The following is a 16,636-nucleotide window of genomic DNA, read 5'->3' on the forward strand; positions in this document are numbered from 1 at the left end:
GATTCTAGGACAAGAGGGCACGACTTCAGGATTGAAGGACGTCCATTTAGAACTGAGATGCGGGGAAATTACTTTAGTCAGAGGGTGGTAAATCTGTGGAATTTGTTACCGTGAGCGGCTGTGGAGGCCAAGTCATTGGGTGCATTTAAGGCAGAGATAGATAGGATCTTGATTAGCCAGGCCATCAAAGGGTATGGGTGAAGGCAGCGGATGGGAATGACTAGAAGAATTAGATCAGCCCATGATTGAATGGCGGAGCCGACTCGATGGGTCGAATAGCCTACTTCTGCTCCTATATCTTATGGTCTTATATGCTTAAATGTCTGCTTCAGCTTTGCTAAATAATCAACATTTTCAAAAAAATTATCAGTGGAGGCCTGATTTGTCCTCTGAATGGATGTCTTCATGTTACTACATCAGGCATGTGGATTTTTAGCCTATTAAAGATTCCCACTGGAATGGATAAAAATATAACTGGATACAAAGGTGGAAATTTTCTACGAAGTGTTCTCTATTGACAATGATCAGAAGAAATAGTTGATGATGCAACTGCTGAGATATATCCTAGGATGCGGTGGGACACATTATCAGAGATGTAACCTGGGATCACTGGGTGTTTCGGTCTTTCAACATAACTGGCTTGTGTCCGAGCAACATCGGTCCCGGTTCACACCTTTTGATCCATAGGTAGATAGATAGATAGACATACTTTATTGATCACGAGGGAAATTGGGTTTCGTTACAGTTGCACCAACCAAGAGCAGAGTATAAATATAGCAATATAAAACCATAAATAGTTAAATAATAATATGTAAATTATGCCAGATGGAAATAAGTCCAGGACCAGCCTATTGGCTCAGGGTGTCTGACCCTCCAAGGGAGGAGTTGTAAAGTTTGATAGCCACAGGCAGAAATGACTTCCCATGACGCTCAGTGTTGCATCTCGGTGGAATGAGTCTCTGGCTGAATGTACTCCTGTGCCCAACCAGTACATTATGTAGTGGATGGGAGACATTGACCAAGATGGCATGCAACTTGGACAGCATCCTCTTTTCAGACACCACCGTCAGAGAGTCCAGTTCCATCCCCACAACATCACTGGCCTTACGAATGAGTTTGTTGATTCTGTTGGTGTCTGCTACCCTCAGCCTGCTGCCCCAGCACACAACAGCAAACATGACAGCACTGGCCACCACAGACTCGTAGAACATCCTCAGCATCGTCCGACAGATGTTGAAGGACCTCAGTCTCCTCAGGAAATAGAGATGACTCTGACCCTTCTTGTAGAAAGCCTCAGTGTTCTTTGGCCAGTCCAGTTTATTGTCAATTCGTAACCCCAGGTATTTGTAATCCTCCACCATGTCCACACTGACCCCCTGGATGGAAACAGCCATCTGGAGGTTCATTCAGCAGCCTCTGTGATGATTCTGATGGCTCTTTTCTCCCATAATGGCCAAGAGGAGAGTTCAGTGCCTATAAAAAAGCATTCATCCCCCTTTGGAAATTTTCATGTTTTTTGTTTTACAACATTGAATCACAGTTGATTTAATTTGGCTTTCTTTGATACAGATCAACAGAAAAAGACTCTTTCATATCAAAGTGAAAACAGATCTCTACAAAGTGATCTAAATTAGTTACAAATATAAATTACAAAATAATTGATTGCATAAGTATTCACCCCTTTTAATATGAAACACCAAATTAACACTGGTTGTACCATTTGGTTAAATGATTTGATAAGTCCTATCACCTGTGTGCAGTCCAGGTCATAGTAGTAATTGATTGTAGTAAAAATACACCTGTATCTGGAAGGTCCAACTGCTAGTGAGTCAGTATCCTGGCAAAAACTACACCATGAAGACAAAAGAACACTCCAAGCAACTCTATGAAAAGGTTATTGAAAGCACAAGTCAGGAGATGGATACAAGTAAATTTCCAAGTTAACTGAATATCCCTTGGAGTATAGTTGTCAATTATTAAGAAATGGAAAGAATATGGCAGAACTGTAAATCTAGAGCAGGACTTCCTCAAAAGCTGAGTGAGACCACCAAGAGACCTATACTTTATACTTTATTCGCCAAACAATTGGTACTAGAATGTACAAACACCACAGCGATATTTGATTCTGCGCTTCACATTCCCTGGATTACAAATATTCAATATCAAAGATATTAAAAATAGTTAAAATTTGTAAATATTAAAAAATTAAATTATAAATCATAAGTAGAAAGTAGAAAAATGGGAAATAAGGTAGTGCAAAAAAACCAAGAGGCAATTCCATATATTTCGAAGGTATGGCCCAGATCTGGCTCAAGATCCGTTCAGCAGTCTTATCACAGTTGGAAAGAAGCTGTTCCCAAATCTGGCCGTACGAGTCTTCAAGCTCCTGAACCTTCTCCTGGAGGGAAGAGGGACGAAAAGTCTGTTGGTTGGGTGGGTCGTGTCCTTGATTATCCTGGCAGCACTGCTCCGACAGCGTGCGGTGTAAAGTGAGTCCACGGACGGAAGATTGGTTTGTGTGATGTGCTGCACCGTGTTCATGATCTTCTGCAGCTTCTTTCGGTCTTGGACAGGACAACTTCTTAAGACAACAACCTAGGACAACTCGAAGTGTTACAAGCCTCAGTGGCTGAGATGGGAGAGGGGGAGAGGCTGTGCATACAACCATTACCCAGGTGCTTCACCAGTCGCAGCTTTATGGGAGAGTAGGCAACAGCAGGCGGTGCGGCACGGCAGCAGTGGCCTTTTGGATCTGGTGTTACTTTAATTTAATTTTTAGTTTAATTTTAAGGCACAATATCTGATTAGGGCACATGGATAACAGAGCGACTATCTACCATCGCCAGATACTGCTACAATATAGGGATCACCCAGAAACAAACTTTCATGAAGATCTGCTGGTTAAATGACGTGACCTCGGCTTGCTGAGGGGATCGGGCCTACAGTCCTGGAGATGTTGTAAGCGGGTGCGCGAGGAAGTGGAAGCGAGGCAAGCGGGCAGGAGTCCGTGCCAGGCAAAAAGCGTTCCCTAGCCGGCCGGCTTTCCCATCCATTCTGCTCTCCAATGTCCACTCCCTGGACAATAAATTGGACTACATCCAACTCCAACAGAATACTCAGTGGGAGTACAGAGTTTGCTGTGCGTATGTTTTCACAGAAACGTGGCTCTCTGATGGAATCCTGGACGCTGCCATCCAGCTGGACGGGCTTGTCTTGTTTCCAGCGGACAGAGATGCAGCTCTTTCCAGTAAGACTCGCGGTGGTGGCTTGTGTGTTTACATCAATATGGAATGGTGCAAAATACTGCTCATCGCTAGTGGAGTTTGTGACTGTTAGATGCAGACCATTTTATTTACCACGGGAATTCACCACTGTCCCTATAGTCGGTGTGTACATTCCCCCCAGTGCCAATGCTAAGGAGGTGCTCTGTGAACTGAATGGGGCTATTAGCAAACTGCAGAACACACACCCTGATGGACTGTTTATTGTCGCCGGTGATTTTAACCACGCGAACTTTAAGTCAGTGCTCCCCAAATTCCATCAGTATGAGGACTTTGCAACAAGGAGCGAACGCGTTGGACCTTGTTGTGCAGACCAGCTAGCTGAGATTCTCACTGACATCTTTAACATCTCCTTGAGAAGCGCCGTCATTCCCACATGCTTCAAGGCCGCCACCATAGTCCCCATGCCAAAGAAGTCTTCAGTGTCCTGCCTCAACGACTACCATCCCATCGCACTCAAAACCATCATCATGAAGTGTTTTGAGAGGCTAGTCATGAGGCACATCAAGATCCTGCTGCTCCCTTCACTGGACCCCCTGCAGTTCGCGTACCGTCCCAACTGTTCAACAGACGACGCCATTGCCATCACCCTCCACCTGGCCCTAACCCACCTGGACAAAAAAGACACGTATGTTCAAATGCTGTTCATAGACTTCAGTTCAGCATTCAACACAATCATTCCTCAGAAATTGATTGGAAAGCTGAGTCTACTGGGCCTAAACACCTCCCTCTGCAACTGGATCCTAGTCTTCCTGACTGGGAGACCTCAGTCAGCCTGGATTGGAAGCAGCACCTCCAACACCATCACACTGAGCACGGGGGCCCCCCAGGGCTGTGTGCTCAGTCCACTGCTGTTCACTCTGCTGACCCACGACTGTGCTGCAACACATAGCTCGAACCACATCATCAAGTTCGCCGATAACACGACTGTGGTGGGTCTCATCAGCAAGAACGATGAGTCAGCATACAGAGAGGAGGTGCATTGGCTAACAGACTGGTGCAGAAGCCAACAACCTGTCTCTGAATGTGAACAAAACAAAAGAGATGGTTGTTGACTACAGGAGGACACGGAACGACCACTCTTCGCTGAACATGATGACTCCTCCGTAGAGATCGTTAACAGCACCAAATTTCCTGGTGTTCACCTGGCGGAGAATCTCACCTGGTCCCTCAACACCAGTTCCATAGCAAAGAAGGCCCAGCAGCGTCTCTACTTTCTGTGAAGGCTGAGAAAAGTCCATCTCCCACCCCTCATCCTCACCACATTCTACAGAAGTTGTATTGAGAGCATCCTGAGCAGCTGCATCACTGCCTGGTTCGGAAATTGCACCATCTTGAATCGCAAGACCCTGCAGCGGATAGTGAGGTCAGCCCAGAAGATCATCGGGACTCTCTTCCTGCCATTACAGACAATTACATCACACGCTGCATCCGTAAAGCTAACAGCATCAAGAAGGACCCCACACACCCCTCATATGAACTCTTCTCCCTCCTGCCATCTGGCAAAAGGCACCGAAGAATTCAGGCTCTCACAACCAGACTATGTAACAGTTTCTTCCCTCAAGTCATCAGACTCCTCAATACCCAGAGCCTGGACTGACATCAACCTACTGCCCTCTACTGCGCCTATTATCTTGTTTATTATTTATTGTAATGCCTGCACTGTTTTGTGCACTTTATGCAGTCCTGGGTAGGTCTGTAGTCTAGTGTAGTTTTGTGGTGTTTTTTTACATAGTTCAGTGTAGCTTTTGTATTGTTCATGTAGCACCATGGTCCTGAAAAATGTTGTCTCGTTTTTACTGTGTACTGTACCAGCAGTTATGGTCGAAATGACAATAAAAGTGACTTGACTTGACTTGAGTGGCAAAGAGAATGCCACTGTTGAAAAAAATTGCAAGTGATCTCTGCTAGAGTTTGCCAAAAGGCATGTAGGAGCCATGGAAATTGACTTTGAATTTATTTAAATCTTACATCCGTCCCACAAAGTGAAGGAGCAAAAACCTTTGCGTCATGACTCCATTACAACGTAGAGACACGTGAATTTATAAGTCTAATGACTTGTAGAAAGAAGCTGTCCTACAGCCTGTTGGTCCTGGCTTTAATGTTGTGGTACCATTTGCCAGATGGAAGCAGCTGAAACAGTTTATGGTTGGGATGCCTGGTGTTCCCGATGATCTTCCAGGCCTTCGTTACGCACCTGCTGCTGTAAATGTCCTCAGTGGAGGGAAGTTCGCATCCACAGATGCGCTGGGCCATTCGTACCACTCTCTGCAGTGCTCAGCGGTCAAGGTTGGTGCAGTTCCTGTACCAGATCGCTGATACAGCTAGTCAGGATGCTCTCGACGGTGGCCCTGTAGAAGGTCTTGAGGATTTGGGGGCTCATGCTAGACGAAAGTTCTATGGTCTGATGAAACTAAAATTGAAAACCTGAAGCAGTCTGCATGAGAACTACAACTTGCGAGATCAGTTTTCCAGCAAGACAATGACCCCAAGCATAAAGCCAAAACTACACAGAAATGGCTTAAAAATAACAAAGTTAATGTCCTGGTGTGGCCAAGTCAAAGCAGAGATCTCAATCCAATTGAGAATTTTGGCTGGACTTGAAAAGGGCTGGTCACTCAAGCTGTTTTGTAAAAAAGTGAGGAAAGAACTGCAGTGTTCAGATCTGCAAAGCAGATAGAGACCTAGCCACACAGACTCAAGGATGTAATTGCTGCCAAAGGTGCATTAACTAAATAGTGACTTGAAGGGGTTGAGTAGTTATGTAATCAATATTTTGGGTTAAATAATTGAATAAATTTAGACCAATTTGTAGAAATTTGTTTTCACTTTAACTAGTAAGAGTCTTTCTCTGTTGATCAGTATTGAAATTAAATCCACAGTGATTCAAATCTGTAAAACAATAAAACATGAAAACTTACAAGGGGAAGGCGGGGGGTTGAATACTTTGTATAGGCACTACACACCGAACAAACAGCAAAACCTCTAAACCCCACCTCTATAGGCTCACATCATGCCCTCACACAAATGTCTCCAGCACTGCTCAATGATACGGACTACGTCCTCCTCAACTGCAGCCACTCCATCTGATGGGATGCTGGAGGCCATTCAACCCACTGGTGTTCTGCTACTCTGCCTAGAGTGGGAGTTTCTGGTTCTTGGAGGTTCTGGGCACTGTGGGGAGAGTCTGGGTTGGGCTCCTCCTGCATCTCATCAGGAGTAAATCCTGTGTGCTGCCTTGCTCTCTCCCACTCCAAGCATTTCATCTTGGCCTATTGTATTTTCAGGCTACGATAGTCTTGCAGACCTGGCTGCAAATGCATCTCTCGTCTGTACTTGACGGTCCGTCACACAGTCCATTCACAAAGGTTGACATTCTTAGGTCCATCCTGGTGGCGTGCTCACACTCCCCCCACCCCACAAACCACACTCCTCCCGACTTCCTCTTGGAAGACGCAGGTTGAGTTCCTGCTGAGATTCTGTTCCCCAAATATAATGATATGGAATAGGTTAAGGACAGGAGAATAGGGCAAACTGAATAACTCTTCCAAGAGCTGGATTCTTTAAAACAAGTTTTGATTCCATGAGATGAAGGAATAGCCAATTAAGGATACTGCGAATGGTCAGCTGGAATTAATCTAGCTTTGTGCTAACGAAATTTTCATGAACATTAATTTCATATTATATAATGCTAAGTTGAAACATATTTTCCTATCAAAAGTCAAATGAAATATTAAAATAATTGAACTTTATCTTCAAATATTCATGCTGCACAACCAAACCTAGAAACTATGAAATACTTACTTGCTGAATACAGAACTTGCGAATGGTGTAATCCACTAACACCATCATGTCTTCTACAGAAACTCGAATGTTCCCGTATGTCCAACAACCCTGGTCTGGCCAGTACTGCGCACATTTGCACTGCAACACAAATCATAGCATTTACAGTATTTAGATGGTTTATTCTCGGAGCAACAGCCATGGAACAATTTCAACCACTGCTAAAAAAGTTGCAGGTGAGGGAGGTGTTTGTGATTAAGGCCAGGGTCAGGAGGCAGTAATTAACTGTGCAAGGTGGACAGAGGATATGCATGGTTAAGATTCAAAGCAAATTTATTATCAAATTACATACAGGTCACCATAGACAACCCTAAGATTCATTTTCTTGAAAGCATACTCAATAACTAATAATAAATAAACAAGCAATAAATATTGAGAACATGAGATGAAGAGTCCTGGACAGTGAGTCCATTGGTTGTACTAGTCTATTATCAAAGCTAACTTTAATAATAGAGCTTACTTGACAGTAGCTATCAAGTGAGGAGAGAGTAAAATAATCAATCAGAATTAAAACATTCCTGTACCAATGTCTGAAATACAATTTTAAGAGAAGTTCAAAAGGAGAATTGACAATGGGTTCAGGGCATTCCAAATTACTTTCTTGATCAAAGATTCTTTCAGATGTTGATTTGTCATACCCTCCACAGACCAGACACTTTTGGTAAATCATTGTATCCAAACTGAATTCTTTTCTACCCTTGATTTTCAAAATTGTACAAAGAATGAGAACTCATGTTCTCAGTATTTATTTATGTATTACTTTTTTGTATTTGCAGTTTGTCTTCTTTTGCACACAGGTGGTTTATCCATATTTGTTTTGTGCAGATTTTCACTGATTCTATTGCATTTCTTTGTGTGGACTGTGAATGCCCACAAGAAAGCGAATCTCAGAGTAGTATATATGGTGACATGTACATAATTTGATTATAAAATTATTTTGAACTTTGAAGAACAGTACAATAACATTTTGATTTTTAATTGACTTTTTCCTTTTTCCCTCTCTTTACTTGATAGTTGCTGAGATGTAAGACCACAAGACCATAAGACCATAAGACAAAGGAGAAGTCGGCCATTTGGCCCAATGAGTCTGCTCCGCCATTTTATCATGAGCTGATCCATTTTCTCCTGTTTAGTCCTACTCCCCTGACTTTTCACCATAACCTTTGATGCCTGGCTACTCAGATACCTATCAATCTCTGCCTTAAATACACCCAATGACTTGGCCTCCACTGCTGCCCGTGGCAACAAATTCCAAAGATTCACCACCCTCTGACTAAAAAAATTCCTTCGCATTTCTGTTCTGAATGGGCGCCCTTCAATCCTTAAGTCATGCCCTCTCGTACTAGACTCCCCCATCATGGGAAACAACTTTGCCACATCCACTCTGTCCATGCCTTTCAACATTCGAAATGTTTCTATGAGGTCTCCCCTCATTCTTCTAAACTCCCAGGAATACAGTCCAAGAGTGGACAAGCGTTTCTCATATGTTAACCCTCTCATTCCCAGAATCATTCTAGTGAATCTTCTCTGTACCCTCTCCAATGTCAGCACATCCTTTCTTAAATAAGGAGACCAAAATTGCCCACAGTACTCCAAGTGAGGTCTCACCAGCGCCTTATAGAGCCTCAACATCACATCCCTGCTCCTGTACTCTATTCCTCTAGAAATGAATGCCAACATTTGCATTCGCCTTCTTCACTACTGACTTAACCTGGAGGTTAACTTTAAGGGTATCCTGTATAAGGACTCCCAAGTCCCGTTGCATCTCCAAACTTTGAATTCTTTCTCCATTTAAATAATAGTCTGCCCGTTTATTTTTTCTGCCAAAGTGCATAACCATACACTTTCCAACATTGTACTTCATTTGCCACTTCTCTGCCCATTCTTCCAATCTATCCAAGTCTCTCTGCAGACTCTCTGTTTCCTCCGCACTACCGGCCCCTCCATCTATTTTTGTATCATCAGCAAACTCAGCCACAAAGCCATCTATTCCATAATCCAAATCGTTGATGTACAATATAAAAAGAAGCGGCCCCAACACGGACCCCTGTGGAACACCACTGGTAACTGGCAGCCAACCAGAATAGGATCCCTTTATTCCCACTCTCTGTTTCCTGCCAATCAGCCAACGCTCTATCCACGTATGTAACTTTCCCGTAATTCCATGGGCTCTTTTCTTGTTAAGTAGCCTCATGTGTGGCACCTTGTCAAACGCCTTCTGAAAATCCAAATATACAACATCCACTGCATCTCCCTTGTCTAGCCTACCGGTAATTTCCTCAAGAAATTGTAATAGGTTTGTCAGGCAGGATTTTCCTTTAAGGAATCCATGCTGAGTTCTGCCTATCTTGTCATATGCCTCCAGGTACGCTGTAACCTCATCCTTGACAATCGACTCCAACAACTTCCCAACCACCGATATCAAGCTAACAGGTCTATAATTTCCTTTTTGCTTCCTTGCCCCCTTCTTAAATAGCGGAGTGACATTTGCAATCTTCCAGTCCTCCGGAACCATGCCAGAATCTATCGACTTTTGAAAGATCATCGCTAATGCCTCCGCAATCTCCACAGCTACTTCCTTCAGAGCACACGGGTGCATTCCATCTGGTCTGGGAAATTTATCTACCTTTAGACTATTCAGCTTCCTGAGTACTTTCTCTGTCATAATTGTGACTGCGCACACTTCTCTTCCCTGCCACCCTTGAGTGTCCGGTATATTGCTGATGTCTTCCTCAGTGAAGACTGATGCAAAATACTCATTCAGTTTCTCTGCCACCTCCTTATCTCCCATTACAATTTCTCCAGCATCATTTTCTATCGGTCCTATATCTACTCTCACCTGTCTTTTACTCTCTATATACTTGAAAAAGCTTTTAGTATCCTCTGTGATATTATTTGCTAGCTTCCTTTCATAGTTAATCTTTTCCCTCTTAATGACCTTCTTGATTTCCTTTTGTAAGGTTTTAAAAACTTCCTAATCCTCTGTCTTCCCACTAATTTTTGCTTCCTTGTATGCCCTCTCCTTTGCTTTAACTTTGGCTTTGACTTCTCCTGTCAACCACGGTTGCATCCTTTTTCCACTCGAAAATTTCTTCTTTTTTGGAATATACCTGTCTTGCACATTCCTCACTTCTCGCATAAACTCCAGCCACTGCTGCTCTGCTGTCTTTCCCACCAGTGTCCCTTTCCAGTCAACTTTGGCCAGTTCCTTTCTCATGCCACTGTAATTTCCCTTACTCCACTGAAATACGGACACATCAGATTTCGGCTTCTCTTTTTCAAATTTCACAGTGAACTCAATCATGTTATGATCACTGCCTCCTAAGGGTTCCTTCACCTCAATCTCTCTAATCACCTCCGGTTCATTACACCATCTCTCTAATCACTTCCGGTTCATTACACTCTATTGTTAAAGTTAGTTCTTAAAATTATTGAAAATGCTTGTTAATTGAATCTCCATACTGAGGTGCTGCAAGAATATTTGCTGAATAGAATAGTGACATACTTAGTTGCCTCAGAAATTGTATGTAGGTGCTTTACCTACATCAGCATTTTAAAAATATTTTGCATCTGAAGAAAATGGTTACAATAATTTAATCTTTCAGTTCTTCCTTCAAATATCATGAATATGGAAATGTGCTCATATTTTTCTGGTAAAGTATGCCATTTTGCCACATAAGCTAACAAATCACCTCCTTCCGTTCTTTTAGATTTGTGACCATGACAATTGTTGCAGTATTTTGCTCCCATATCATCCTCCAGAAATCATTCACAGTTTCTTCTTTTGGCCCTGAAAGATATCAGAAGAAGAGAAGATTAACTTATAAAAACACAAATTACCTGTTTGGTAGGATTCTTCCTTCTGATCAACAAAGAAAGCAAAAGACAGTATCACAATGAAAATGAAGATTAGGAGAACACAATCGTCCAAAGCACTGTAGGAGCACAGTCCATTATCTGCACTAGGTGTCTGTGATCATTTTATTCATTTATGGTCAATCAAAAGAACATTGCAGATGAATTCCTCTATTGATAACTATTAGGAATTATACAGTTTAATTGTACTATCGAAGTTTTGTTTTTTTTTATTTATTCATTTACGGGATGTAGGCATTGCCAGCTAAGCCGGTATTTATTGCCCAACCCTAGTTGCCCTTGAGAAGGTGGTGATGAACTGCCTTATTGAATCACTGCAGTCCCTGAGGTATAGGTACACCCACAGTGCTGTTAGGGCAGGAATTCCATGATTTTAACCCAGTGACAATGAAGGAACAGATATATGTTTCCAAGTCAGGATGATAAGTGACTTGGAGGGGATTTGCAAGCGGTGATGTTCCCAGGAATTTGCTGTTCTCATCCTTCTAGACGGTAGTGGTTGTAGGTCTGGAAGGTGTGGCCTGAAGAACTTTGGTGTGTTGTTGCAGTGCATTTTGTCGAGATTACACATTGCTACAATTGTTTGTTGATGGTGGAGGGATTGGATGCTAGTGGAAGGGCTACCAATCAAGTTGGCTGTCTTGTACTGAATGGTGTCAAGCTTCTGAGTGCTGATGGAGCTGCACTCACCAAGGCAAGAGGCGAGTATTCCATTACATTCCTGACCTGAGCCTTGTAAATGGTGGACAGGCTTTGGGAAGTCAGGAGGTGAGTTACACACCGCAGGATTCCGTGGTAGCCACGGTGTTTACATGGCTACACCTCCCAGGGTGTTGATGCCACTGAATATCAAGGGATGATGATTACAGCCTCTCTTGTTGGAGATGGTCATTGCCTGGCACTTGCGTGGCTCAAATGTTACTTGCCACTTGTCACTCCAACCCTGCTGCATTTGGGTTTGAACTGCTTCACTACCTGAGGAGTCACGAAAGGTGCAGAACATAGTGCACTCATCTGCAAACATCCCCACTTCTGACCATATGACAGAAGGAAAGTCATTTTAAAGCAGCTGAAGATGGTTGGTCCTAGGACACTTCCCTGAGGAACTCCTGCAGTGATGTCCTGAGGATGAGATGATTGACCTTCAACACTACAACCATCTTCCTTTGTGTCAGATATGATTCCAACCAGCAGTGGGTTTCCCCCATCATTCCCATTGACTTTATTTTAGCTACGGCACCTTGATGCCATACTCGGTCAAATGCTGCCTTGATGTCAAGGGCTATCACTCTCACCTCACCTCTGGTATTTAGATCTATGTTTGGACCAAGGAGGTGATGAGGTCAGGAGCTGAGTGGCCTTAAAGGAACCCAAACTAGGCATCTGTAAGCAGATTATTGCCAAGCAGGTGCTGCATGATAGCACTGTTGATAACCCCTTCCATTACTTTGCTGATGATTGAGATTAGGCAGTAACTAGCTGGGTTAGACTAGTCCTGTTTCTTGTGTACAGGACATACCCGGGAAATCTTCCACATTGCCAGGCAGATGCTGGTGTTGTAGCTGTACTGGAATAGCTTGACTAGTGGTGTGGCAAGTTCTCGAGCTCAAGACCTTTGCCAGGATTTTGTCTGGGCCCATAACCTTCGCAGCATCCAGTGTTTTCAGCCATTTCTTGATATCACATTATCATGTGGAGTGAATCGGATTGGCTGCATACTGACATCTGGGATGCTGGGGACTTCTGGAGGAGATTGAGCTGGATCATCTAGTCGGCACTTTTGACAGAAGATTGCTGCAAATGCCTCAACCTTATCTTTTGCACAGGTTTGCTGGGCTCCTCTATCATTGAGGATGGGGATATTTGTGGAGCCTCCTCCTCCAGTGAGTCGTTTGATTGTCCACCACCATTCAAGGCTGGATGTGGCAGTTCTACAGAGTTTAGATCTGATCCATTCATCGTGGGAACACTTAGCTCTGTCTATTACTTGCTGCTTATGGTGTTGGGCGTGCAAATAGTCCTGTATTGAGGCTTCACCAGAGTGACACCTCACATTGAGCTATACCTGGTGTTGTTATCAGCATGCCCACCTGCACTCTTTGTTGAGCCATTGGTATTGTTCTAAATTATTCTGTATTTCATTTAAATATACAAATTGTTACTCAGTTAAACAGTAATTTGTCCTTTTTATACTTTAACTATTTCCAAGAAACCCAAACTAATTGGGGCACCGTTAAACTGCGTCAAAATGTACTGGTCCCATTGCGTCCCAATTAACTGGAATACACCGTATTTACATCTGAATATTTATTTACCTTGTGCTGCTATAAACTTGTTTTTCTCTTGATAGCCCTTTAAAAAAGAAAACATAGAATTAGTACAAGATTTTTCAATGTATTTATGCATACGTCATTGCATTTATATTTCATCTCTAACTGTACGACAAGATGAAGGTCAGCCACCCTATTAAAATATTTCAATCCATAAAATGAAATTCCTCCTCCAGTGGTGTTGGATAATAAGGAGTTTCAAGATTTTGAAGGAACACTGATGAAAGAATGATTATATTTTCAACTGATAACAGCATGCATCTTGCTGAGGATGACGTTCCTACATATAGAACTTTATGCGCTCATCCATGAAGCTGGTAGCGACCTTAGACTTGGATGCTATTGTTAAAGCCTTGGAAAAAATGCTACAGTATACATCTCATGAGAAAATATGCAGATGCTAGAAATCCTGAACAAAACATATAAAATGCTGGAGCAACTCAGTAGGCCAGGCAACATCTATGGAAAAGAGTAAACAGTTAATGTTTCGGGTTGAGACCCTTCATTAGGACTGAGAGAAAAATATGAGAAGTCAGAGCAAGAAGGTGGGGTGGGGGGGGGAGGAGGAAGAATTACAAGATGGTAGCTGATAGGTGAAACCAGGAGAGGGGGTGAGGTGAAGTAAGGATTTGAAAAGTTGATTGGTTTTAGAGATAACAGGGCTAAAAAAGACCATGGGAGAAAGGGAAGATGGAGAAATACAGAGGAAGAAATGATGGACGGGTAAGAAGATAAGGTGAGAGAGGGAAAGGGGAATGGGGGAATGGTGAAGGATGGGTGGCAATTACCGGAAGTTTGAGAAATCAATGTTCATGCCATCAGATGCAGGCGACCCAGACAAAGTATAAGGTGTTGTTCCTTCAACTTGAGTGTGGCCTCATCGCGGCAGTAGAAGAGGCCATGGACTTCCAAGTCAGAATGTGTATGGGAAGCAGTACTAAAATTCCCCCAGTCCCATTTCCCTCTCTGACCTTAACTCCTTACCTGCCCATTACCTCCCTCTGTGAAGAACGTTTGTATTCTGTATTCACTGGAATTCAGAATAATGAGGGGTGACCTCATTGAACCTATCGAATGGTGAACAGCCTTGATAAGAGTAGATGTGGAGAAGATGTTTCCTATGGTGGAGGAGTCTAAGACCCAGAGGACACAGCCTCAGAATAAAAGGGTATCCTTTTAGAATGGAGATAAGGAGGAATTTCTTTAGCCACAGTGTGGTGAATCTATGGATTATGTGCCACAGGTAGCTGTGGAGGCCAAGTCTTTATGTATATTTAAAGCAGAGGTTGATAGATTCTTGATTGTTCAGGGCACAAAGGGATACAGGGAGAAGACGGGAGATTGGGGCTTAGAGGGAAATTGGATCAGCCATGATGAAATGGCAGAGCTAACTCAATAGGCCAAATAACCTAATTCTGCTCCTATATCTTATGGTCTTATAAAAGGAAGGTTATTGATGAGGCACTGTTCATGATTGGGCTGAAGATATTGCTTTGAAGTAATGTCCAGGAAGTGCAATGTTTGACATCCAACAATTATAAATGTCTTTGCACCAGGTTGGAAACAAGCATGATGTATTCCAAGTATATCTAATAATGATACAATCATTTTGTGGGCTACTCTAAACTGCTTTCATGTAACAAAAATATTGCATTTTAAAAGCAAATATTCTTAAGAAACAACTGCAAACATAAAACTAAAAAAATACTTTATATACAAATGATTCTACAACTCACATTTATGTATGAAGCATTGATAAAGTCAGAATCTGGAACACCTTCTATTGGTATCAAGTGAACCCTTGAGTGATCATCTGATGAGAAATATGCAATTAGATCAAAAAGCCAACTTTTGTAGATAGGTAATACTCCATTATATAATTAATACAGCACATGATCTATAAATCACTTTTCAAACATTTGCACTTTCAGAAGAAACCATTAAAAGAAAATTACAATGACTCATGAGGATAAAAATTGCATCAAGTTTGATTCCTTGATAGAGGAATCCCAAACTTTCTTTATAACAATAGACAAAACCAGATTACTTGCTAATGACATACCAGATTTCTTAGATATCAGCTATCTGATATCTAAATATCAGATATTAGATATCAGACTTTTTAAATCTCTCTCTCTCTCTCTCCCTCTCCCACTGTAGAGAGCCCTCCTGCTTCAAAACATCCACCATTGTTCCTGTACCCAAAAAGACCAAGGTAACATGTCTGAATGATTGGTGTCCTGTTTCGCTCACCTCAATAATAAGCAAATGCTTTGAGAGGCTGATGAAGAACAACATCTGCAGCATGCTACCCCCCCCCCCAAGACTGGACCCATACAATTCGCCTACTGACACAACTAATCGACAGATGATGCAATAGCCACAGCTCTACACACCATCCTTACACACTTGGAGAAGAGGGATGCTTATGTGAGAATGCTGTTCTTGGACTACAGTTCAGCGTTCAGCACCATAATTCCCCCCACGCTTGACATGAAGCTCAGAGACGTCGGCCTTCACTCTGCCTTGTGCAGCTGGATCCCAGACTTCCCGTCAGAACCCCGGAAGATAGTAAGAATGGGCTCCCTCACCTCTGCCCCTCAACATAGGAGCCCCTCAGGTTGACGATACTACATTAACACAGAATACTCTGCAGATGCTAGGGTCAAAGCAACACTCACAACACGCTGGAAGAACTCAGCAGGTCGGGCAGCATCCGTGAAAACGATCAGTCAAAAGGTCTGGCCCGAAACGTTGACTGATCGTTTCCACGGATGCTGCCTGACCTGTTGAGTTCCTCCAGCATGTTGTGAGTGTTGACAATACTACATTGACTGGCTTAATCTCAAATAATAATGAGGAATTCTACAAAGAAGTCATCACGCTGACACAGTGCTGTCAAGAAAACATCTCTCCCTCTATGTCACAAAAACAAAGGAGCTAGTTGTGGACTACAGGAAGTATGGAGACAGGCTAACCCCTATTGACATCACTGGATCTGGGGCTGAGAGGGTGAATAGCTTTAAGTTCCTCGGCATACACATCACTGAGGATCTCAAGTGGTCTGTACATACCATCTGTGTGGTGAAAAAAGCAGAACAGCGCCTCTTTGACCTCAGATGGTTGAAGAAGTTTGGTATGGGCCTCCAAATTCTAAGAACTTTCTATAGGAGCACAATTGAGAGCATCCTGACTGGCTGCACACTGCCTGGTAAGGGAACTGTACTTCCCCCAATCGCAGGACTCTGTAGAGAGTGGTGCAGACAGCCCAGCTCATCTTCTACTTCTACTACTACGTCGACTTAG

At 42.9% G+C, this 16,636-nt stretch overlaps 1 protein-coding gene across 5 annotated transcripts in view; it reads right to left on the reverse strand.

Moving 5' to 3' along the window:
* ptpra (protein tyrosine phosphatase receptor type A) overlaps positions 1-16,636 on the reverse strand; it is a 257,136-nt gene that overhangs the window by 37,751 nt on the left and 202,749 nt on the right. For all 5 annotated transcript variants that reach the window (XM_063047091.1, XM_063047093.1, XM_063047092.1 and 2 more), the window contains 4 exons: positions 15,067-15,143; positions 13,316-13,352; positions 10,817-10,914; positions 7,086-7,205 (listed from right to left, as the gene is read on the reverse strand). In XM_063047091.1, the coding sequence (XP_062903161.1) occupies positions 7,086-7,205; positions 10,817-10,914; positions 13,316-13,352; positions 15,067-15,143 (332 nt within the window). The remainder of the gene's footprint in view (positions 1-7,085; positions 7,206-10,816; positions 10,915-13,315; positions 13,353-15,066; positions 15,144-16,636) is intronic.

The sequence above is a fragment of the Mobula hypostoma genome, chromosome 4, assembly GCF_963921235.1.
Source record: "Mobula hypostoma chromosome 4, sMobHyp1.1, whole genome shotgun sequence".
In the NCBI taxonomy this organism is placed as follows: domain Eukaryota; kingdom Metazoa; phylum Chordata; class Chondrichthyes; order Myliobatiformes; family Myliobatidae; genus Mobula; species Mobula hypostoma.